This window comes from Zeus faber (genome assembly GCF_960531495.2).
Source record: "Zeus faber genome assembly, chromosome: 11".
In the NCBI taxonomy this organism is placed as follows: domain Eukaryota; kingdom Metazoa; phylum Chordata; class Actinopteri; order Zeiformes; family Zeidae; genus Zeus; species Zeus faber.
In genome coordinates this window covers 8,275,230-8,301,203 of record NC_137205.1, presented here as the reverse complement: position 1 = coordinate 8,301,203, position 25,974 = coordinate 8,275,230, and the positions used below count along the sequence as shown (strand labels likewise).

At 44.1% G+C, this 25,974-nt stretch overlaps 3 protein-coding genes across 3 annotated transcripts in view; 1 reads left to right on the top strand and 2 right to left on the bottom strand.

The window, feature by feature from the left end:
- Window positions 1–757: 757 nt before the first annotated feature.
- Window positions 758–8,125, top strand: LOC307236955 (von Willebrand factor C domain-containing protein 2-like; the record flags this gene model as incomplete). The annotated part of the gene is made up of 3 exons (XM_080009550.1): window positions 758–1,156; window positions 6,592–6,721; window positions 7,908–8,125. 3 exons carry the CDS (start codon window positions 758–760, stop codon window positions 8,123–8,125), a joined length of 747 nt encoding a protein of 248 aa, XP_079865676.1.
- Window positions 8,126–9,295: 1,170 nt separating this feature from the next.
- rpl23 (ribosomal protein L23) lies at window positions 9,296–14,539 on the bottom strand. Its single transcript, XM_080008825.1, has 5 exons — window positions 14,475–14,539; window positions 13,179–13,262; window positions 11,974–12,102; window positions 10,334–10,447; window positions 9,296–9,424 (listed from the first exon to the last, which is right to left on the bottom strand). Exons 1-5 carry the CDS (start codon window positions 14,485–14,487, stop codon window positions 9,342–9,344), a joined length of 423 nt encoding a protein of 140 aa, XP_079864951.1. The 5' UTR covers window positions 14,488–14,539; the 3' UTR covers window positions 9,296–9,341.
- A 9,873-nt stretch (window positions 14,540–24,412) lies between these two features.
- LOC307236953 (carbonic anhydrase-related protein 10-like) overlaps window positions 24,413–25,974 on the bottom strand; it is a gene marked incomplete at both ends in the record, with an annotated part of 104,551 nt that continues 102,989 nt past the window's right edge. Inside the window, one exon of the mRNA XM_080009547.1 lies at window positions 24,413–24,435. Within this exon, the coding sequence (XP_079865673.1) occupies window positions 24,413–24,435 (23 nt within the window). The remainder of the gene's footprint in view (window positions 24,436–25,974) is intronic.

Below are 25,974 nucleotides of genomic sequence, written 5' to 3'. Positions count from 1 at the left end.
GTCAATTTGCCCTTTAAACCCTCCTGTTATGTTCAAGTGTCCGCAAAATCAAAAATGTTACCGGGTCAAAATTACCCGGTATGAGTTTAATTAATCATCCAGAAGTTGTCAAAAAACACACAGAAATAGAATAAATATAGTTTTTACCTCAATAACAAAGAATTTAATCGGTATTAAGTAGGTGCCTTATTTCCCTTATGATGATTAGTTCGTTTTTCATTAAACAAATAGTCTGTTTTTCCTATACAGTGTCAAAAACTATACCCACAGTATGTTTTTACTAATGGCTGAACAAGCCTGCGCCTGATGGCTCCCACACAACAGAAAATATTTAATCAGAATGACTTAATTCAGCCAGGTCCATTTGCACGTACGAGTCGCTTACAGTGACAGTCTGAGAAGAAAAAAAAAAAGATACAAAATGGAATTAAAAGTAGTGGTAGATAATAAAGTAGATCAAACTAATAAATAAAAAATATTGATTTTTTTCCTCTTGGTTAACTTATAATCATTAATATTATTATATTATTTTTTCCAAGATTTTCAATAAACAGGGCGATTTATAATGTTACATTCTTATTAATAATTATTGCGTATATAAATATTTGTAACAATCCGGAGGGTTGTGCGCGTCAGTCGGGTCCAGTCCCTGCGACGGACACGTCACTGACGCTCCGCGGCTGCGGGTGAAACGCGCGCAGCTCAGAGCGCCGCCGCACACGGAGCGTCGGGTGCGGAGACCAGAGCCCCGCGCACCATGACCCACCCGCACCGCGCACCGTGCGTCTCCACCGGCCTCCGCCTCCTCCTCCTCCTGCTCCTGCTGCTGGGTCTCCACACCAGCACCCCGGAGGTGGAGGCAGAGTACTCCTCCTCCAAGTCCGACCTGGACTACGAGTTCGGCGACTACCGCGGCCAGTGGTGCCTGGACGACCACGGCTTCGTGTACGCCGTCGGCGCGGTGTACTACCCGGGCCGCGCCGCCTGCCCGTGCACCTGCACCGCGGACGGTCCCGTGTGCGTGAGGCCCAAGTGTCCCCGCATCCACCCGCGGTGCACGCGGATCCGCTACAGGGCGTGCTGCCCCGTGTGCGAGGCCGTGGCCAAGGTGTGCGTGCACGGGGGGAAAACCTACCGACTGCTGGAGGAGTTCAGGGTGAGCGCGACGTTCCCAAACTTCTGCCGTGCGTCAGTGTGGAGTTACGCGTGAACTTTTGAGCGATCCAAACTGGGCGGGATCCGCCTCCGCGTGGATACCAGCGTAGCACGTCAGTCAACAAGCGTTTGCTTTTAATTATCAGCGATCGATGGTCGTTCGTCGGGAGGAAAAGTGATCGATCGCGTGTTGTGTAAGTGCGTGACGTGACGGGTGCTCGGTGCGGCTGGTCGGTCGTTTCCTTTCCGCGCGCGACAGGTGACGTTTGAACGCGCGTGGGACCGCCGGGGACGGCACGAAACAAGTAGTTGGTTTTACTCCGTACACTTTATTGGTGCATTCAAGAGCATGTACTTCCATTCTTTTAGTATTTTGTGCCAGGGTATTTGTACTTTTGCCCAAGTATGAGTCTTGAGGACCTGGGTCAGTGCCGGATAAGGGTTGGCAAGACGAGCAATTCAAAAATATGTTTAAAGCTTTAAAACAAAGCATGCCTGAGGTTTGTGAAAGTGTATATTTTGTCTTTCTGTTGTATTCATATTATTTAATATGACATTTACATTACATTGCATTTAGCAGACGCTTTTATCCAAAGCGACTTACAATTATTCAAACACCGACGGACGCAGCCGTCAGGAGCAATGAGGGGTTAAGTGTCTTGCTCAAGGACACTACAGCATGCTAGCAGGAGGAGCCTGGGATCCAACCAGCAACCTTTTAGATCACTAGACCACCGGCTCTACCACCATTTATACTATTTTTAACAAAAGATAGAACTGACAGCCGTTAAATTGTCAAATGGTGTAACCACAAAAAATGGAAACTTGTGCTGGAACAAAGTCATGATCATGCAGGTTGGTTCTGGTTATGGGTTCCAGAGGGCCAACATGCTGCTCACCTCCTGATGCGTTCATCGATGGGGGAGTAAGGTTTAGAACATCAATAAGCAGCTTTTTTCCCTCCCTATACTGTCTCTGGTACTGCTTCCATCTTTCCCTCATCTTCTTCTGACTCTTTTTGGAGAGCTCTGCTGGTGTTCGCAATCTTTCCCTCTCGCTTCTCAATGTAAAAATAAAACAATTCGCCTTTTACATCTATAATAAATCATCCTCTCACTCCTCTCATTTCCACAGACTATGTACATCACTGACTTTATTCTGCCATTCTTCACATGAAAAATGTGCGTGTGTGCACTACCTTTCCCGTCTTTGGCATCTATTGGGGACAAGAAGTACACTTTATCTATAATAAATGTATTAATATTATTTATTTATAATTTAAACATACTGTTTACATACATCATAATAAAATATAAAACATGTTATAACACAGTTTTTACATTAAATTCAGTATTTTATGATTATTATGATTCATCAATATATTAAAGGAGGTCATACCATTTGACGTGCAACCTTATCTTGCCTGACCAAAGCCTAAAAACTTAATTATGTTTCATTTTTAAGAGAGTTGACTCATAGCAGTTGGGGTCTTCAAGGGTCCTTCTCCGTGACATAATTTCCTGTCACATGATCTTCTGACATTATACTTACAAAATGGCTCCTTAAATGGTGGTTACACCAAATCACATTTCAAGTTGTTGATGTGACAGACATGATTCCCCGTATTAACTAAAACATTCAGAACAGTGGGGATTCATTACTTTTATTTAATATAGAAAAGTTCTTATGCAAGATCATGCCAGATTATTTCAGAAGGGATTTTGGAGAGCATTTCACATTTTTTTTCAGCAAATTTAATTATTTGGTTCATGTTTTTGTGGTTACACCGTATTGACATTTTTACCCAAATTCTCTTAATACTCTCTCAAAGTTGAATGAATCCAAAACTTTAAGATTAGGGTTTAATGAAAGTTGTGTTTGAAATTTTTTTTTTAATAATTTTCCAATTTTAACAATTTTAAATGTATCTAACCCATATGTACACAAAAAAATGAGCGTCACGTCATTGACCCACTTACATTTGGGAGAGAGTGCAGGGTGGATAAGCAAAAGTAACAATAAACTTTACCCATAATTGCTGTGATAAAATAAGACAGACATAGGTATTGTGGTGATATGGCAGTGTTGGAAAGTAACAAAGTACGAGTTATTTGATGCTGTTGAAGTACATTTTTGAAGTATCTTTCATGAGTGCATTTAGTTTCATAGACTTTTGACCTTTACTCCACTACATTTCAAAGCAAACTGTTTTATTTACTCTTTCTAACACAGGCACTTTATTATTATGTTTTTTTTTTTCATGAGGGATGTATTTGTATATCCTATGCCACAACTACTGTTTTGTGGTGAATTGTAGTTAGGATCTGCACTGAATATGACAAGAACATTTAAGGGCAACGGAGTAGGTGCCTGATGTGTGTGAAAGCAACCTGGTGGAACGATGGTTCAGACGCTGCCTTCCAGTGCTGCCATCACAGGTTCAAGTCTTGATCTGTTTATCAAGTTATTGGAGTGCACAACCGAGCTCATTGAGACTCAGTGGCCCAAACAGATAAGCCATCACTGGCGGGCTCAATGCCAAGTGAGCCTTAGAAAGGCAGCACCCGAGGGTGTGTTTAAAAGTGCCTGGAGGGTCAAGGTCAATGGTGGTGTGATGGCTGCTGTCACAGTCTTGATCCTTCAGAATGGAGGTTTGTTAGATGAGATGACCAAGCTCTATTTGCCAGTAATAATCAGCATAGCTTGAAAGAATAACAAGTCATTAATACAATATTACCCAATAAATTTATTTCAATGTCATTTATATTATTTTTCCATTGTCTATTTTATTTTTCTTCCCAAAGGATCACAGTTTTGGAACTGTTGGTGTAATATGATGGAGATGCATCCTCCAATTGAAATAGTCATTCAAAACAAATAACATAAACAAAAAATTATTTCAATACTTGCATATTTGAATAGATACGCGGTCCCTTTGTCCACCAGTCAAATAAGGCGCATAAACGAGAATTAAAAGAATATAATTTAATCAGTAATATTTGCACATTTAAGGACAAATAGCTGTGACTTATAAAACCCTAAATCAAAGTGACCTTAATGTTTTTGATCATTATACCTTGAGTCAACTTTTCAGAATTTTTTAACTTTCTTGTTGTGTGACATTTTGACTCTTTGTTCTGGGTGAGATGAAATGTGGATATGAAATGCACACCGAGGTTTGTCATTATATATGCAAATATTAACTAACATTCGAACTAAGGCGCCGCTTTGACCATGTATTGCTTCAAATATGCAAATTGTAGTAATTACCGGTTGTTTATTTTAATGACAGTGCATTACATTCTGAGACACGTCACGGTGTGTTTTAACTTTTACTACTTGCCTCCACCCTCATAATAAGAAATAGGTTAAGGACATCATTATTTTACTGTGAATAAAGTTGACTAGTACCTGCATGACTGGCCAAGCCCACTACTTTGTCTAAACTAGTCTCTGAGGTGCAACTGGTTGGCACGTTTGGCTGCCAACTCCTATTAATAGATACAAGACAGAATTATGTTTTTGCGAAAAACGTTGAAAAGTCGAGAAACTCAGGGTTCCTCTGTGGCGGGATGGATGGCGGTTGGAGCCCACCAAGGGACACCACCTGTGCGATATGTACTCTGGGATACCACCAACCAAACAGCTATTATTGTCGGTAATTCATTATAAATAGGTCAAGGACATTGTGGTGTGGGAATGGGATGGGTTGAGCAGCCACACCTAACCTGGATCTAGGTGATTGGGTCAGGGTGGCTGCATCCCTGTTGCTCATTGGTTGGGCTAACTAGCAACAGGTTAAAACCCCCATCTTCACACTCACTCAGGATAGGAGCCCTGTCATGATATGCTCGATCTGCTCCTGGCTAATACCACCTAGGCGCCGCTCTACAATAAACTGATGTCTACAACCCCTCGTCTTCTGTGTCTCTGTGCCGGAGGGCCCTGAAAAAGCCAGTTGGGTGATGCGTGGCACCAAGAAAACCTTTTATCTTGTTAAGCAGTCGTGTCACTTTGACTCACGGTTTTCCCATTAAATATGCAAATATTCACATTATCCAACAGCGCAGAAACACCTTCTATGCAAAACCGCCCCATCCACAAGAAGACTCGTTTTAACAGTTGGAGAAGTTGATGGGTTAAAAGTGATCACCCTTCCCGCCAGGAGACCAGTCTTGGAAAATGTTAATGTCACTTTGAATTAGGGTTTTGTAACTTACACAGCTGTTTTCTCATTACGCATGCAAATATTTGACCGATAGTTATTTTTTTTTGGATGAAAGTGCATTTCATCCAGCAAAGGTCCTCCATCACGTCACACAGCAGGGGAGCATTGTTTCCAGACAAGGCTACATCGCCCTGGCTCTACTGTGCGTGTGTGTTGCGGTCCACCACGTGTGTCTGGCTGTGTGGATGGCACGCACAGTGACGGTTGGCAAACCACTGGATTGGCGGACACCCAAACCTTTTCCTTGTGCGGACCACTAGATTGTTATCGAGAGCTTTAATGGACCACCATGTATGCAAACTGTTAAAATAAATAAAAATAGGGCTGATGGGAAGACAGTGCCACTGAAATACCCCAATACCCTCCACAGACTACAGCTTTGGAACCGCTGCTCTAGAGGCCATTTGATAATATTTTCCTTACTGTGGGAGCAAACTAGAGGGTACTTTATAATGTTTTCTCTACCATAGGGACAACCTAGAGGGCTTTTTTTTTTTTTTCATATTTTCTCTAACATGAGGGCAACCTAGAAGGCACTTTGTTTTCTCTAAGGCAGGGGCAACCTAGAGCAGTGTTGCGAACTTGGGGACTTTCTCCCTAGATTTAGCGACTTTTCAGACCCTCTTAGCAACTTTATTTCTGAAAAGCGACTAGTGACAAATTTAGCCAGTTATTCAGTTATGGATCAGGGCAAATGTGAGAAATACATTCAAATATATTAAATTGTAATTCATTCCCAGACATCATGCTGCATAATAAATAACTGACTCTATGATACATACACAGTATAGAATTATACTTTCTCTGATTCTTCTCTGATATGTGAATAGTTGGTTTGAGCTTCTCTCACTCTTGCTCTGCGGATGAGGGTGTTCCTATAGCTTTGTAAATATGTAAATATTCATCTGATCTTCTCCCTCCGTTTTTAGATTTTTACTTCAACTATACGAGGTGCCTGTAGTGATTTTATATTTATTTGGCTAAAAATGACTTGTCTCTCTCTCTCTGCCTGTTACATGGCTTCAGGTGATCTCTCTTGACACAACCACTAATCGACGGTGACTTTGGATGCAACCCTGACCTAGAGGGCACTTTACACCGTTTTCTCTAACGTGGGGGCACCTACTCGTTACGAGGCACTTGGTCTTAAATGTACCTTAAGAATTGAAAGTAAAGGTACTTATCTCTATCTTCTCTTTGGGTGTCAGTTGTCCGGCTGTGAGAAGTGCCGCTGCGAGGCCAACAGACAGGTGTACTGCAGCATCTCAGACTGCCCTGCGCTGCACTGTGTCAACCCCACCTACGAACCCAACCACTGCTGCCCCGTCTGCAAGGCTGGTAAGCGCACCAACCCTTTCTTCTGACTACCACCCTGTTAAGCACTGAAAATGTCACAAAACATGTACAACTGTGCTTATTGTCATGGCTTACTAATAGTCAGTAATGCAAGAGTTGCAAATAATTCGTTTGTAGAGAACAAATCCTTCAAACAACTTAAAGTAGTCGGGAGCCACTTCGTCAAGAGTGACCCACTCACAGACTGAAAATAAGTTCTGAGGAGGCATAAAAAGGAGTAGGCTTTCGCCATAATTCATGTTGAAGGGCACTGATTTGCTCTTCCACTATGAATCATTGTGACAGAATCAAAGGAGTCTTGTGAGAACGCCATTCACAACTCAGAGCCGAGCAGACTCTTCTGACTCGTCCGTCGTTCGGTGGGAAGTCGTCCCTCGCTCGCTGTGCTGCACCAACTGGATCCAACGAACCGAGAGTTTTTGAACGTCTCTTTTTACTGAGTGACTCCTCAAGAACCAAGTCTCAAACCTTTCATCACTACCAATAGAGCTGACTTTCAGTGTGACGCTTGAGCTTGTTCTGATGAACACGGCGCAGGTATTCTGGCTGGAACACATGGGTTGTATGAATTAGTAATACCTTGAAATATTGATCTTGCAACACAAGAGCTAGTTTCCATTCTTTGAATTTTGAAGACTAGCTGGAGAACCTATTTTTCATTGTTTGGGGCCAGAGTAATAAGATACTATTCAATAGTGGGTCATCAACTACAATCAACTCTCAAATTAAAATTGAAAGTAGAAAGAAAACAGTCAGTACTTTCAAAGATATTAACCTGTTTTCTATTTTCAAAAGCAACATTTCACTACAGACGGCCGCTTCAACCACCCTCTCCCCCTAGACCAAATGTGGTTAGCGGCCTGTTGTTTTGAATTTTTTTTATTGAAAGGTGAACTGGCGCTGGGACAACTGTACTTCCTGTCCCCCACCGGTTCAGGATCTGTTTCACTTAGACCAAAGCAGTACATGATCCAGGTTGTATTTATATCCCGACACCCAAAGGTGACGCTGCAAGCAGTAGAGCACACATTTATTGAATTATTCCCTTATAATAAAAATAAGTTTGCGCATATATAAGTATATGCACTCGCTCATGTCCATTCATATAAATGTCGGTGCATGAACACATTTTATTTCTTTCTTTCTCTCCCTCCACCCTCACCCCAAGGCCCCAACTGTTTTGCCGGGAACCGGGTGATCCCAGCGGGGGAGCGCGTGAATGTTGACGAGCGCACAGTCTGCTACTGCATCTACCAGGACGGCACGTGGCACACGCACCCCCAGGCCACCTGCGAGGAGCAGGGCGCCGCCCCGGGCCCCACAGCCGAGGCCGCCGGCGGGAGGGCTGGGAGGCCCTTCAGTCCCAGATTGGATATGATACCGTGACGTAAAAACAATTTAGTTCACCCCGATCTATAAAATAGCCTATTTAGTGATTTGTCCCCTTTAGGCCTGTTGGTTTGGGCAGGAGTCATTGAGGGTAAAAGGAATAAGCTGGTTTAATGACAGGTGGAGGTGGGGTGGGGTTGGAAAGAGCTTCCGTGGCCCCCGCTGTTCTCCGTCTGTGAGAAGCGCAAGTCCAGGGAGAATCACTGTACGAAGAACATATGGATCAGTCGTGATTTTTAGGTGTAGTAAATTGTGATACATGGAACTGATGTTATATTGTGTGGCACACAGCATAACGCCATGTATTATGGAAATAGCACCGTCTACAACCTACAAGGTTTGTGTAATCTCCCCCCAAAAGGTCATTGTCACCCAAGACCCAAGTGTTTCCTTATATTCATAATCACTCCTCATAGTATTCAGGTTTTAAATAAGTGTTGACAACATCCATATTTCCCTGTTGTATATCCAATTCCCTCCAACATGTTCCTGTGCATCTTCCTCATCGTATTGGGTGTAAATGTTAAATATGTATATGAAACCCGCAATTTATCAAATAAAGAAATGTCTCAACCATGCACGCAGAATCATTATACCCTCCAGTGGTCAGTCGTTGGGAGTGCAGCTCAAAGCCAATCCCCCAGTGGCATTTAGGATATTCTAAAAACGTCAAGAGATCCAAACACTCTTTGCAATTTTAAACAGAAAGTCAGATTTATTTATTTTCAGTGCTAGAGTCACTGACGTCGACACCTTTAACTTTAGGTACAAAATTTAAACAAATTTGGTCACTTGGCCATCAACATCATTTATTCCCCTAATACTGTGTTTTTACAGAGCTCAAGAGATTATTTGTCAAAGTCCACGGCTCATTCGCTTGAGCTTGCTTCACAAGTTTGTGACTCCGTGACTCAAAGCTCATCTCATGAATATTAATGTCAAGACTAACTTCCTCAGATCTGAAGTACATCAGTAATATATAAGTAATTATGGATACAACTAGAAAGGAATTCCCAGAATAAAAGGTGTGGCTGAAGGTTTTGTAACGCTCCAAAAAACATTATTTTGGTCCATCTCTAGATGCAGTAATTGCACATGGAAGTATAAACAGGTTTCCAATCAATGTACTCTACCAATACATTTGGTCAGAACAGCACAAGACAAAGATTGGACTTTAGAACAACCTTTATTGAAAACAAATGCAGGGTCCAGCTCAGGCTATGCTGCCGGCATTGGAAGCGATCCTGGGCCACAGGTCAGCGCACTCTTTGGCCACTGGACCTGTGATGGCTGAACCTGCAAGAAACAAGACAGTCACTCTGAAGCAGAATAAAGATTAAGAAGGTCAATAATAAACTAAACAGGAACCAGTTCAATTTGCTCAATTACACAGAGGCATCTCACTATATTCTCAGTGGACGCATAAAGGTGTGTATACAAATACAAAAAGAGCAAAGCTTCCAATTTTTATGGCACAGTACGATCCATTAAAACTTCCAGCTCAGCTTCTATATCTGATGATCAATGTACGTCAGTTACACTGGGTGGGGTGACGACACCTCCAGCACCGTTCTCCCATCATCTCCTTAATTGTTAATATTTCATATTAATTGTGTTTGACAGGTTTTTTGTCCCAACACTGATTGAGACGTGTCAGCCACAGCAGTTTGCCGCCATCTCACCCACAGTGATGAACTCACTTTTCCCTTCTACGACAACTCACCCAGCCACTGAGCAGACAAAGCAAGTGCTTTTTGAAGGGACGTCCTATGCAGACTGCATCGCAATTCATTAAAACATACAAATACTAGGGCTGCTCCCTGAAAGTTGCCGAGCCAGTCGGAAACCTGTCAGTTAACTGAGATTCAAGATGAGCAGTAAACAGTTTCAGCACATCCATCACGGGCGTGCGCATCGTTTGTACGGTCAGAGCGAAACACACCCTAAATGCTCCCTCCCCGCAGCCTCCTCGGGATGGGGCCTGGACGCTGCCCATCTCGCCTACAGGGAGACCCTCCCACCCCCTAACGACTAGACTAACATTTGCATTGAACAGCCAAATCCCATTACACTGACAAAACGAGTTGTTTGTTCTGTTCTCCCATGCAAATACAAAAACACTGATTTAACCTATTCCCGTCAGCAGCAGCAAGCGGACATTCCTCAAATGGAGAAGCTTCTGACTGCAGGTGCAGAATTTCCCACCTTTCATTTCTCCTTTATTATTCACGATGACACCTGCATTGTCTTCAAAGTAGAGAAACACGCCATCTTTTCGCCGATACGACTTCCGCTGCCGTATCACCACCGCAGGATGCACTGAGGACAGAGAGGGAGGAGAGTGGACATCAAATCAGACGTTTGTCCCACGGAACAAAGTAGAAACACCAAGGATTCAATTTCTTAAATACAAATTATAGTTTGATATAGTATCGATAAAAACATGTGGAACAGAATCACTACTTTGCTTTGACAGTTATCCAATGTTGAGATGAAGATGTTCTGTTGAATCAGTTTAACTGGAACAGGCAAATACTATTTACCTGTTCTAGTGTTTCAATTCCAACAATAAATTCCATGTGAATGAACCTCTGCATTAAATGTCTAAAAACTACTAGACCTAGGTAATATATTTTGAGCTGTGTCCTTACATTATCTCAAATGTTTCCCACAATTCACAAACCCAGGAAAATACATCATTTTAATGTTGTAACAGATCGCTTCATTAGGTTGCCTGTCATGGCGTACATGACCCCCCCACTGCGATAACTTCAGGGGAAATACAGACAGCGATGTGATGCCACTCTGTAATTGTTTTATTGCTCTACTAACTGTTTGATGGAGCACGATTATTTAATGCCATGATATTTCAGACTTACGGTTTTTATTAAGAGACCCCTAGCAGTATAAGTAACATATTGTACCTTTAAACTAGAGGGATAACTAGCTAGCACTGGGTTTGGCATGGGTTTCCTATAAGTTCCCTATGGGCTGGACAGCTAACAAAGCTAGTGATGGACAGAGCCGGGAAACCGCCCGAAATTCCGGGGCAGGAAAACAACTTTGCAACGAAAGCCCTGCACGCAGCCCCTGACATGGAGAAGCGGAGACAGCATGCCCCGTTCCCAGTTAGCAGCGTTAAGCAGAGCCCTAGCCTGCTGTGCGAGCCTAAGCCACTCACCCCACCTTAAACCAGAGTGAATGACACGAGTGACTAGGAGACAGCACAGTGAGAATCAACTCGCCGTGAGAAAGAAGAGAGCGAGAAAAGCCCAGCGGGCACAATTATAACAATAGTGCAGAAACAGAGTATTGAAATTGTTTCAAATATTCAGCCAACACTCAACACTACCGTAACAGCCATAGGTTGAGGACCAGTTAATTTTCTTCCATCGTTTCACCTGTGCAGCCTTGGGTTGAAAATCTGTTTTGTTATAGCGTCTGTACTTTTGAAACTATCGAATGTATAGAGCTATCGTTTTAAACACGTGGTATTGAAAAAGTATGTAAGTACCAATACTTTTGACGACCTTCATTTGTTCATATACTGATAAGTTGTCTCAGCAGATCATCCTCTGCACTCAGCTTAACAGTTCACTAGTTAAGCAGATAACAGAACCATTTCTCATGTCACGCACTGAACTAGTTGTTCCAACACTGATTGAGACGTGTCAGCCACAGCAGTTTGCCGCCATCTCACCCACAGTGATGGACTCACTTTTCCCTTCTACGACAACTCACCCAGCCACTGAGCAGACAAAGCAAGTGCTTTTCGAAGGGGGAACATGTGTTAATTCAAATTGTAACCATTTCTGAAAGTCTGACCTGCAGTGAATCTCACTCACCCTTTTTTCTGAGCTCTGGCTTGCCTTTCTTCACTGTGGCCATCACCATGTCACCCACTCCTGCGGCGGGCAAACGGTTCAAACGACCCTTGATGCCCTTCACGGAGATGATGTAAAGATTCTTGGCACCTGGACACGAGGAAGAGAGAATGGAACTAAAACAAGGAAAGGAATTTAAGGAGATGACAGAATAGCAATAAGCTAGAACATGAGTTAGATTTACCCTAACTAGTCCAGTTTATATACATTTACACCACTAAAGCTCAATGTAGCATTTAAATTAATCGCAAATCAACCACAAACCTTTCATGTGTGAATGCATTCATTGTGAAAAGGGCTTTTAAACCCAGTTTGTTAGGCATTAGAACTTAAATTATGCAGACTCCAAGGAATATTCAGCCGAGCAGACCATATTTTCCTCAAACTACCAATTTTTTTTAATTTCATGCAAGGTTTGGATAGAGAATTACCTAGTCTTTGTCATCTTAACTCAAGTGCACCAATCAGCCACAATATTAAAACCACTGACAGGTGAAGTGAATAACATTGGAAAAGTAAAAACCCGGTGTGAAGTGGAAAAAACAAGCAAGCGTAAAGAGCTGAGCGACTTTGACAAGGGCCAAAATGTGATGGTTACAAAACGGGTCAGAGCATCTCCAGAACGACAGGTCTCGCGAGGTGGTCCCGGTATGCAGTGGTTAGTACCACTGCAGTAAAAGCGGTCCAAAGAAGGATAACCGGCGACAGGGTCACCGGCACCCATGGGCTCATTGATTCCTGGGGGGGGGGCAAGTCTAGTTCATCTGGTCGGATCCCACAGAAGAGGTGGCCTGGTCTGATGAATCACGATCACGTGGATGGCCCGAGTTTGGAGTCCATGCCTCCACGGGTCAGAGCTGTTTTGGCTGGCAGCACGAGGAGAAGCTTCACAATATTGGTTGTGGTTTTAATGTCGTGGCTGACCGGTGTATGTCACACACTGAACTAGTTGTCCCAACACTGATTGAGACGTGTCAGCCACAGCAGTTTGCCGCCATCTCACCCACAGTGATGAACTCACTTTTCCCTTCTACGACAACTCACCCAGCCACTGAGCAGACAAAGCAAGTGCTTTTCGAAGGAACATTCAACTTCTATAATATTGTATATTAGCACAACAACCATTTACCAACACCTCTGCGTCACCTAGCAGAGATGGCACTTGCCTGTGTTGTCAGCACAGTTGATGACCGCACCCACTGGGAGACCCAATGAGATGCGGAACTTGGCTCCAGATGACCCACCACGTCCTGGTGAAGGGGACAGAAGGGAGAAACCATTCAGGAATACTGTCCTGCTGATATACCATCCAATTTGATGACATTTACTGACTTCCCGACAAACTATTTGACAAGGAACATCACAAATGTATTGTTCGGCACTAGATTGGACATTCATAGCAGTTGACGAAATCCAGTTATATAGCGATTTTCAGTTTTACTAGCTAGCTTAAGTACCTAGCTGCACAAATTCAAATTAACTTTTAGAAACTCCAGTTGATTGGTGAATATAAAATAGGCCGGCTTTCAATTTCTTAACTCTGCACTTTATCAAGATGATGGGATTTATATGAATGCGTTCCCTTTTTAACTTCAAGTCAGAGATGTCACGTTCTTACAATTCTTCTCATCTTCCTTCAGCTTAAAAACAAGGAGACACTGTCTTTAACTCCGTGCCGGCCTATAATTTGGCCAGCTTTACTTTAGAACGGGGTAAACTTTGTTTGAGCCCTTTTTAGTCATTGAGCAGTTTTAGTGGAATAAAGCCGGCCAAGGCGTGACACTTTCAAATTGAAAATTACATTCTGCCGTTTATTTGTACATATATCCTGTAACCTAACAGTATCATCTAGAACAGCATTGCTCCGCAGCGTCATTACTGGGGGTTACGAACAATCACTTTAATTAAGGCAGGCAGAGCTGCCGTTGAAACCGAGATCCGCTCCTCGCTTCTTCTCGGACGAACTGATTTCTAAGGCAAAAAAAAAACAAAACCCCGTCAGAATTAAAACGAGTTCCGCCAAAAGTACGTAAACCGCGCCGTGGTTGGGGCGCATGGTCATGCTCCAGTCATACAAACACCCGCTCCAAGCTAGCGCTAGCCACCACCAGCCCGGACAGCACGGAACGTCTTCATTGTTGTTTTAACTCACTGGCTCCAACCTACAGCCAGTTACCCAACAACCGCTTCTGAAGTTATTGCAAGGCTTCCACGGCTGCGAGTCAGGCTCACAGGGTCTCCTCCGCGGCTACGCTGGCTAACTAGCCCTGACAGCCAACATGGCTCCCACTACGAAGCCCGACTGTTAACTTCCATACGGGGACATCACGTCCACGAACGCAGCGAAGAACGTGTAGAAGCGTTTCTCCTGGAGCCCTTTCACCCGCAGGCATGACTTGCAACTAGGGCCAAGGGAGGGCGGCGGCGGATGGATGCGGATAGTTTGAAGGCGTTCTCCATACCTCTCTTAGACATGGCTGCAGAAGGGAAAGAGAGAGACGGAAGTAAGGCCTGCGGGATATAAAAGTTGTGCGGAACCACTTCCGGGTCATGTCGCCGCGCTGCATGCTCACATCGCCCCCTAGTGGTGACGGTCTGGAACAGCCGACAAATTAAAGTTTTTATTGACATTTAGGGTGTATTTTATTCATTTATTTATTTTACCATATAAATGTACATATTTATATGGGAGTCATTTGAACTCAAATAATCAATGTCCCTGTTGCTCGTTTGTTGTTGCATGTAATAGTATAGATAATATAACCATAAAATAGTTTTAGTTAAATACTCACTTGTTTTTTTTAATTTATTATAAATCCTTGACTTTATGAACACCAAAACGACCTTTCATATATTATTTATTTTTGCGATCAATGTATTATGCCTTTAAATTCAACATATCCCAGTCACAAATAAAAAACCACAACCATGGTAGCAGGTTTATTTTTTATTTAACCTTTATTTAACCAGTGTAGCTGGCAGTAATAAGTACAAATACAGTGTGTGATTTGGAAGAAAAAAAAATAATGACACTCTAAATAAGACGATGGAGGAAGGGCAGCTAAGATGTGTAATGTGTAAGATGTGTTCAATGGACTTCGATCAGTGTAAATGAAGTGTGACAGAAGACTTATTTATTTGTCAAGTTATTTCTGTGTGCATTTCACATGTAAAGTATGCACTTCATGTCAAGCGGAACCAATAAAAAAAAGTACAAATAACTGAATAATGAATAAGAGTGGGGCACACAATAGAGATGTGTCGCCAATAAGGCCTCCAACCTAATACATTATAAAGTCTTCCATCCACACTGATCAGCCACAACATTAAAACCACCACTAAAAACCACTTATATTGTGTAGCTCCCCCTCTTGCCGCCAAAACAGCTCTGACCCGTGGAGGCATGGACTCCACAAGACCTCTGAAGGTGTCCTGTGGTATCAGGCACCAAGACGTGAGCAGCAGATCCTTTAAGTCCTGTAAGTTGTGAGGTGGGGCCTCCATGGATCAGGCTTGTTGTTCCAGCACATCCTACAGACACTCGATCGGATCGGACCCTAACCCCAGTCATCCACATGATGTAGAAGAAAACGTGATTCATCAGACCAGGCCACCTCCTTCCATTGCTCCATGGTCCAGTTCTGACGCTCACATGCCCATTGTAGGCGCTTTCGGGGGTGGACAGGGGTCAGCATGGACACTCTGACTGGTCTGCAGCTACACAGCCCCATATGCAGCAAGCTGTGATGCACTGTGTTCTGACATTTTTCTATCATAGCAGCATTACATTTTTCAGCAGTTTGTGCTTCAGTAGCTTTTCTGTGGGATCGAACCAGATGGGCTAGATGTCACTCCCCACGTGCATCAGTGAGCCATGGGCACCCATGACCCTGTGGCCGGTTCACCAGTTGTCCTTCCTTGGACCACTTTTGGTAGGTACTAACCACTGCATACTGGGAACACCCAACAAGACCTACTATTTTAAAGATGCTCTTACCCAGCCATCCAGTCATCACAATTTGGTCCTTGTCAAAGTGGCTCAGATGCTTACACTTGCCCATTTTTACTGCTTCCAACACATCAACTTCAAGAACTGATTGTTCACTTGCTGCCTCATACATCCCACCCCTTGAGACAGATGCCATTGGAACGAGATGATCAATGTTATTCACTTCACATGTTAGTGGTTTTAATGTTATGGCTGATGTGTGTGTGTGTGTGTGTGTGTGTGTGTGTGTGTGTGTGTATATATATATATATATATTCATTTCAGCAATTACACCTTTATTGATACTCCACCTTATTCCTTTATTTGAGTTTTGTATACAAACATGAGACCAACACAGCCAACTCATGAAGTCAAAATCAATCAACTTTCTGCTGGCATATGTAATTATAATTAAATTATGACTATATAATAATAATTACTAAACTATAATTATTATAAATTATAATGCCAGACAGCATAATCATCAAATTACCAGTCACTGTTCACCTTATCTTTTTTTTTCATCAGTAGGTCTATCATACAACAGAGAGAAAATAATGACAAATGACATCTTTGTAAAAAAATTGTAATTATCAAAGGATATTGTGTCACGCACAGTACTTGGGTTTTCACAGGCCAGGGTTTTGTCATAGTCCCCACATTGCAATTCCTGTTTGACGGAAATCATTGAGTATTTCCCTTTTTTTCTTTCTCTGTGAGCTGATTTTCAAACAGCGTCCGTCTATTAAAAACAATCTTTTGGTGACTCTGAAACATGCAGGACAGGAGACTTGTAAGTCTGGAGCTGTTGATGACTTTTTTTAATCTTTATTTTCCCAAATCATTTTTAAGGAACGTTCTTCAGGGCTCACCTCTAAATGTCATTTTATATTTTTCCCTGTGCTATATAGGAGGACAGTTAGTCATATCAAATACTAATTGCTTTATACAAATGACACATAGGGTCATACTCTGCACAGATTGTGAATGTTTGCTGCATCTGGGGGAGCAATGCGATCATTGAGCCTTGGAATACTGTTCTGTAGGGATATATAGGGATGTTTTAAATAAAAATAATGTGCAGCAGAAAGGCTCCAGATTTCACCTTTGCTGTATTTCACAATTCTCTCACTCGCTCTCTCCCCCCGCTCTCTCTCTCTCTCTCTCTCTCTCTCTCTCTCTCTCTCTCTCTCTCTCTCTCTCTCTCTCTCTCTCTCTCTCTCTCTCCATTCAGAACTAGGACAGCACTCAACGGGCTACCTTGACATTTAGAAGTTTAGTCTCATATTTGTCTTCCGCACTGGAACAAGGCTTCTCTAGATTGACTACTGTGGTGTGGGGGTGGTGTGGTTGAAGCAGCCACACCTGTCTTGGGTCTAGATAATTGGGCCCGGGATCAGAGGTGGATGACCGCCTGTTGCTTGTCAGATCAATCAACGAGCAACAGGTAAATCACCCATCCCCACACACACGGGGAGAGTCTCTGTCACGACATGGGTCCAGCTGCTCCCCGCTTGTTACATCTTGCCCACCCTCTACAATAAACTGCTGTGTTTACAACATCTCTGCCTGTGTCTCTGTTTCGGAGGGCCCTGAAAACGCCACTCAGGTGCGGTGTGGCAGGCGGCACTGTCACAACTACAATGTGCAATGCTGTGTTCTTCACAATGTTCCATTGTATAGTTCACACACTTCTAGCATCCCAGCTGGACTATTGCAATGTGCTCCACTCTCCAACGACTCCAGTTGGTACACAACGCTGCTGCCAGAATCGGGACTAAGACGAGAAAGTTTGACCCTATAACTCCTATACTGACCACTTTGCACTGGCTCCCAGTTCATTTCAGGGGTGATATAACTATCAAATACTACAGGCACCATGTTATCTAGCTGCCTTATTGCCTGGATACTAGCCCATTATGGCATTTTGGAGTGTTTTTGGACATGAGTAACGTTATCGGTCAGTCGTGTGAGTGTATGCATGGAGCTTTCTATGCAGACACGGTACCTTCTCCTGTGGTGGCTGGAGTCCTGGTCCATGAGGACCAGTCCAAGACCCTGGACTGGTCCTCATGCTGGCCATATCCCTACTGGACCACATTCCTTACCTGCAGCACCATGCACCAGGTGCTAACTAAAGTCTCCAACAACTGTCTAGTTAAACATCAAATATTATACAGTTGAATATATGCAAATAATGTTCCCCACTCTGCACCCATTGCAGCCTGGCCGTCCTGGAAGTGGGATCCTTCCGGAAGTTTGTTTCCTTCTCTGGGTGGGAGTTAAGACTAAAGGATGCTGTTGATTTCTATGTGAAATGTGGCCCTGTGAAGTCCTTTGAGACTAAACTGTGATTCAGGGCTTTATAAATAAACTTGTCTTGACTTTAAATCTGTCTGTGTTTTTCCGGTAGAGGTCTGGCCTTTTGTCTCTATCCTCAACCTTCTATAGGATGCCGATACACTGGCATGTTTGCAGAACTTTGTTGCCAGGTTGATGGCCAATTTTCGACGGTCAAATTTATTCATGGTACTCTTCTAACAAAATGCCAATATTTACAAAGCATTAGAAGGACGTACACAGAATAAATATAAAAAAACATAACTAAGGATGAACCCCCCCCGCCCCCTCTACCCCCCGCCCACCCACTATTACCATTTGTCTCTTCCCACAGTCATATAGGGTAATTTTCTCCCATTGGCCAGCTCCCCACCCGCCCGCCTTGCTGCCGGCAAGGCAGCCCATCAACGCTGCCTAATAAAGTGGCCCGTATTTTGAGGGCCCCTGGGCCCCAGTGTTGAGTCAGGACCTTAAATTGGGCTGTGTCGTCGCTGGCGGGACCCCAAACATGTTTTATAGGAAATGAGAGCGGCCCTCGCCGTGGGAGACTGAAATTCTCATTTGTGTCCTGGACTGAGGAAGGATATATCCCCCACCGCTGAAGCGGCATGGACGGCAGGAAGAAGCGTGGAGCGGGCAAACATCTTTTTGGGAAATTAGAGCAGTGTTTTGTCCATTATGAACAGAAAGAATAAGCCCTAATGACATGATTACTACCAACCTATACAGCCAATGTAAGAGTGGACGGACATTTGATCAAACAAATCTCTCTCATCTTGTATAATTATCATAATAGAAGAATGCTCGGATTAAAAAAAGCACAGAAACACAGGGATGAGAGTCAGTGGGGAAATGTAATGAAGCGTTCCGGTTTGCTTCTGATGATAGGGTGGAAGAACCAGGGGGGACTCACAAAATGGACTCTGGAGAACGGAGAAAATAGAGACAAGTTGAAACTTTCCACCATGGTCCTCACTCCAGCAAATAAGTGGGTGCAAATTGAACTTTTGATCGCACTCCCCCGCACGGCTCTAATTGCAGGCAAAGCACGTTCTCTGATCATCCTTAATGTGTTGCGCCTGTACAGGGACTCCAAGGCACTAGAATTCTGTACAGTATGCAAGCTACATTAGGTTTTCATGTTTTGTAGTTCATCGTTCCTGGTCAAGGGCACAGAGATGCGATGTGACAGAAAAGCGGTTGGAGAGGAAAAGAGCTAATGTCCAATGATTTGCATGTACTTGCTATATTATGCATGTGGTTCGCACTTAAAATAATGCATAAATGCTGTCAGTGTATATTTCATAGAATGGAAAGTAGAGGGCCGTAGCATTTGTGCAGTGGTCTTGCAATGCCAATGTGCAGACATACCCAGCAGTCAGTTAGAGTTGCACTTTGATAAAGTGGCCAAATGTAGGCTACAACGGTTTAGAGGGTCTCTACTCTCAAAGCAGTCAACTCACATCCTAAAACAGTCAACCCATATTAACAACCAGTCAACTCATATTCTAAAACAGTCAACCCATATTAACAACCAGTCAACTCATATCCCCGACCAGTCAACTCACATCATCAAACAGTCACTCACTTCCACAACCAGTCAACTCATATTAACAACTAGTCAACTAGGACTTGGCCATAGCGCCGTTGTTTAATAATTCACATTTGAATGCCCTTCACTGTGTCCACCATGTTAAAAACATTGGTTTGGCTAATAAAACAGAAATGGTATGTATAAGTACACAGAGGGCATTTGAGAATAGTCCACATAGAAACATTTTGGTTCCCTATAAAAATGGTGAATTACATCTTGGTATTGAAATAAACATTGAAATCATACATTTGTTAAGAAATTAACGGAAGTCATGGAGTGGCTCATCAAGTAGAAAAGCAGTACTATGGTAGTACAAAATAGTACAATGGGGCAATCGCCTCTTCAGCGACTATGTTTGCCCTGTTTTACCAAGTATTGCAGATCGGTGTGCAGTAGTCAGCTGAAGCTAATCTCAAAATACTTGAAACGATTCTTTTAAAAGACTCCCAAAGATTGAAAAAAGAGGTTCAGGGTAAAAAATACCCCGGTTTTCCTTTCGGCCCCACTGTGTCCAAGCGGCCTTGAGGAAGTCAATGACCCTCATTAAAAATCGAAGTTCAAGTTCAATTTGCATGTCTGCAAATTCAATGTAACACTGCGCACGGGGTGTGACTCAGGGATGACATGAGACAAATGGCTGATTTCAATCTCTCCCACGATGCAGAGGGGAAGGCCGAAAGCACCTGCTATACATCTACCTTTTTAATTTAATGAATGGATGTTCATTGTCCGTGTGTGTAATTAAGAGATTGCGCTGTGTCGCCTTCTCGCAACTACATTTCCTCAAGGAGCCTTTGTGTACTCCTGCACTCAGCCTCAGCCTTTGTTATCAGCATCGGAGATTATGAGTGAGCAGTAGAATCAGCAGCTCGAACGGCAGGCTCTATGTGCCTCAGTATCTTTGTTTTTTTCTTCTTCTTCCCGTTTTCAGTCCTTTCGCCGTACATACCCAGTGCACATCCTTGGCCGACCTGCTGAAAAATAATTGGCAGTAGATGGCGGATGACACAATAACAGGGTTAGGAGAGCAGTGCAAGTCTTCCTACTGTCCAATCCGCACCGGAGGATGACAGCAACAAAATAAGCAAAAAAGACACTTTGCACCCCTCGTCAGCCATGAGGGTCAAACCTTTGTGAGCAGTTACTGTCAGTGATTTGTTTGGGAGCACAAGTCAGATGCCATGGAAACATGTCCTCTACCAGTCGGCCATAGGCACATCAATGCAGAACAGAGAGTTTTAAATTTGCACCTGGGAGAGAAGTCAGACTGATGTTACCAAACTAGTAGTAAAGTTAGGTTGCTAGGATACACTCGCAGGCTGGATGGAAGAGGAGCGTGGGTGTGGGTGGTTTTTTTTGGGTGGGTTGGGGAGGGGATGGGTGGGTAAGGGGTGCGTTAAATATGTCGGCGCTCGTGGTGAATACTTATCAGATATGGGTGGAAAAGAAACTGCACGAAAGATGGAGAAATAGGGGCACGATGAAGGGAGGAGGAAGTCAAGGGGAAAGCAGATGGGTGGAAAATTCCTGCCAGGGCGAGGGAAAAGTGATGGAAATTGTGGCATTGTGAGTACGATACATCAATAAAAGAGGGAGAGAGAGAAAGAGAGGGAGGCTGACGGGAGGGCTGCGGGGGTGGTTGAGTATCGGGGGAAAGCACTGACTTGCATTTGGAAGGGAAACAAAGAGTCAGAAATGTAATACAAAAGATGATCGATAACATGATATAAACGGATAGATAGAGATAGAGATATATCAGTGATGGATAGATGATGGATAAAATCATAAAATTAGATAACGATGGAAGGGCTCAATAAAGGATGACAGATTGATGGATCTGTGTAGCGGCCAGATCGATGAAAGATTGAGAGAAAAAATACAGATGGAGAGGGAGAGAGGGGGGGGGTGGTTCTGAAAGATGAAGTGAGCTCATGCTTGCGTCTAACCTGCGGGCAGAGCAGAGTGTGATATTCCCATGGCTGATATTGTGATAGGGAACCGACAGTGTGCTCCTTAACGCGGTGAATTAGAAGCACTTTAATCTGACAAAGCCCCCCCCCCACACACACACACACACAGACACACGGATGCAATGCATGCATAGTTATACCCAAACACACACGGATGTACATGGACTTATATAGATACCATGTACATAAACATGTACACACAGACAGACAGAGGTAGGCCTTTGTACACACAGGAACACACACACTTATTCAATCAAAATTCCTCCACATGCATTTGTGCACACACACACACGGACACGGACACAGACACACACGCACACATGCGCTTGCACGCAGCTCTGAAGCCAAAATGGAGATAAATATTTAATAAGGAAGTGCCTTGTGAGTTAAATTTGCAGACAAATCACGTCCTGCTCCGTTTTTGTATTCAGCATGCGGGAAAAAACAAACAAACAAACAAACAAACAAACAAACTAACTAACTAACTAACAAACAAACAAATCCCCCTGCACCTCCAGCAGCAGAATACAGCAGTATGCTCTTTAACAGAGGATCTAGGTCAAATACAGTGCGGTGTGTTCCTGTAGCCTGCGGCTGACTAGGGACCTCTCTGTTTATATCTGTTTATCCCCCCGCCAGACCGTCCTGCCGCTCGCGCAGGGGTCGAAATGACAGAGGTCAAAATATAAGCCCGTCACTTTGGACGTCGCAGAACGTGCCTTAAAACCAAAATATCTTTTCAGTCTGCAACTCCTTTGAGTCCGTTGTTGTTACAGAGACCGGCAACCATTTTTGTTATCCTTACATCACCGTGCACTTTGTGAGTAGATCCCGTAATCCGTGGGGAGTAATGCACATTCCACGAGGTCCTGCTGCAACCGAGGGCTCCTTTAATATCTGCAACAAAGAATCCTTGTGGTAAAACAAACACACAACATCAAGTGTCAATCGCAAAAAAACCCCTCTCCGACTCGTGGTGCAATTCTTTGTCGAACACAAACCGCTTTGTTTGTCGATGCTCCACTGGGTGTTGCAGCATTAAGCCTTGGAGGATGACCCGCTCCCGCTGGTGTGACTGGGTTATGGACGGTGTGGGGGTTGTACTGGGTGGGACATGGAGGGCACGGGAGGCATGATGGTCGGGTTTTTCCCAGTGAAATTCCTGAGGCCGTCAAAAGTTTCAGTTCGGTCTATTTATTACACTTAGATTTCAAAAGAGGACAAACCAAAACTGGTCTCTAGTGTAGTAAGTGAAAACAAACACGCACACACATGCACGCACGCACGCACGCACTCACACACACACACACACAAAACCATCTAGGTGCGTGCCGCCCTCCGGCGCCAGACAGTCGGCAGCGTTGGCTTAAACGGTCAGCGGGGATTTTCTGTTTTCAAGTCTCAATTAAGCATCCAAGGCGGCGACTGTTTTTATCACATCTCCGTCTGAGTATTCATCGCAGAAATTTCACAACTGCAGAATTGACATTTCTCATGAGCTCATGAGCATGACATACATACAACAAAGTTATTATGGAATACAACATTTCCTGTCTGCGTGTCCAGTCCTACAGTCTTGACAAGGCTGGTGATCATCATCTATCAACTATTACAGACAAACCGATTGATGCACACGTTATGTTAGAATGATGCTGATTGGACCCCCCTCTGCACAGTTATTGTAAAGTAATGTAACAATGAGTCTTTATTGACAGTCTCTTGGCGCCGAGTGCATCTGACCCGTTTCCACCCCGTCCTCCCCTAACCCTGTTCAACCGCTAAATCACATTTATGCCAGAGAGTCTCACCTTGGTGAATTGCCTTCTCTCGTGAAAGTTAACCCTCCTTATTTGGGATATGATATCACAGCCATCACATTCCCAGGCCCTTAAATTCCATTAGCGCTGTCTGATGCTCAGCCACCGATGCGAGTCTCTGTGGTGCGCCAGGACGAGAGAAGGGATTTAATAAGTTCGGCAACCATGGGGCTGATAGTTTCATAATGGGGGCCGCACCGCTGTCCTCGCTGGTCAGGAGCCGAGCGCGCTCTCGTTGGGGATGACAGCCCGCGTAGCACCCGCAGGCAAATCCCGCAGTAATCCATAATTAAGGTTTGACTCCCCCCCTGCCCTCCCCCACCTCCCTGCCCGACGGCTCCACGTGAGTCCCGGGGCTCCCGCTGAGGGACTTCGGAACGCTGGAAAGCGGCAAAGTTCAGTTTTCTTCTTCAATTCTTGAAATTATTTTTTTTTTTATATATATTTTTTGATCAGTTCAGCATACGTAAGATCGTTTCAGTTCAGTTCAACTCAGCTCAACGGAGCTCAGCTTGGCTTAGCTTTGGCAGCATGAAAAACAAACGTACAAACAAACAAAAAAAAAAAGAGCCAACAAAAAAAAAACAAAAAAAGAAAACAAACAAAAAAAACAACAGACGCTGGAATGAGTTGCGACCCTCCTCTTGCGGCGCTGACATCTTTTTCTTTTCTTTTTTTGCACGTGTCCCCTTTATTTCAGCAACCACTGGTTCACTGAGGAGGAGGAGGAGGAGGAGGAAGAGGAAACAGAGGGGCAGAGGAGGGAGTGAAGTGGGGAGGGAGGGAGGGAGAGAAGAGAAAGAAAGAAAGAAGAGCAGACAGATAATTAGCAGGGGGGATGAGAAGCCATGTAAAGTAGATCCGACACAAGAACGCCTCAAGTTTGGGGAACCGAAGGGGCGCTGAGAGGAGAGAGAGAGAGAGAGAGAGAGAGAGCGAGAGAGAGAGAGAGAGAGAGAGAGAGAAAGGGAGAGAAATTAGAGAAAAATAAGTATACCGCAGTGAGAGAAACAGAGGAGGGAAAGTCAGGACAGACAGAAATCAGATAGTCATTATCCTCAGTAAAATACAACTTTATTATACCTTGCCGTGCCAATAAAGAGAGACAGAGAGAGAGAGAGAGCGTCAAAGGTAAGACACATGCAAACAGAAGTTATGACAGGAGAGACAGATGGAGAACCAGCAGAGAAATCTTATCACTTTGTTTCCCCAAAGGAGAGTCCTCTCCCAGAACTCTCTGTACTTTTACTGTCCCTTCAGCCCTCCTTCCTCCTCCCTTCTCTCTCTCTCTCTCGCTCTCTCTCTCTCTCTCTCTCTCTCTCTCTCTCTCTCTCTCTCTCTCTCTCTCTCTCTCTCTCTTCCATCCATCCTTCCTTTCTCTCCCCATCGTCTTCATTGTTTGATTCCAGAGTTTTTTGCAATGATAAAGGATAGTTTGAGATGAGCGCAAGTTTAAAGAGATACTGTATACACACACACACACACACACACACACACACATTTATTTATTTATTTATTTATTATGTGGCGGTTTAGCAGGCAGGGTTTATTCCAGGATAAAAAAACAGCTTTCTGACAAGTATCAATCACAATTGATAAATGATGAATGTTATAATAATGATCAAGATGATAATAATAGTAATGCTGATCATCTCGGGTGTAGGAGTAATGGCATTCTGCTGCTGGGCTGCTGACAAGCCCTGTGTGCCGATCCTCTCTGCAAGACAGACAAACATTAAGAATTCTCCCTGCCTCGAGTTGGACCAACCAGAACTGCACAGGCGCTGATTAGGCCGATTCGAGGCAGCTTGGCGGGAGCGAGAAAGGGAACCGTGCTCTCGTCTGCAGCCGGTGCTTGACCACGCCCCTTTGTCCACCACATACCCCCACCGCCCGACTTAGGCCGGGGAGCTGTCCAGCCGACAGCCGCCCCCCACCCCCCGGAGCGGGAGAGAAAGTCAGCCACGACCATCAGCGCCGCCGGCCTATGGACCACCCAGAAGTTAATTGGCTGGGAGAGCCCTTTAAAAAAAAACCACTGCAGTGGGGTGTGGTCTGAACAGAGGGTGAAAGCTCGTCCCAGGAGATAGTAGCGGAGGGAATCGACTGCCCACTTGATGGCTAAACAATCCTTCTCCATTGTGCTGTACCTCGATCACGGTCTGAGAGCTTGTAGCTGAGGTATAGCACCGGACGCTCGGTCCCCTCCACCTCCTGGGACAAGACTGTGCCCAGCCCTCTGTTTGAAGCGTC

What these genes read in the sequence shown, in the direction of transcription:
- rpl23 (XM_080008825.1), bottom strand. An exon ending in CAACTGTGCTGACAACACAG is followed by an intron (nt 12,103 to 13,178) that starts GCAAGTGCCATC and finishes CCTCGTGTCCAG; the next exon opens with GTGCCAAGAATCTTTACATC. An exon ending in TAATAAAGGAGAAATGAAAG is followed by an intron (nt 9,425 to 10,333) that starts GTGGGAAATTCT and finishes TGTTTCTTGCAG; the next exon opens with GTTCAGCCATCACAGGTCCA.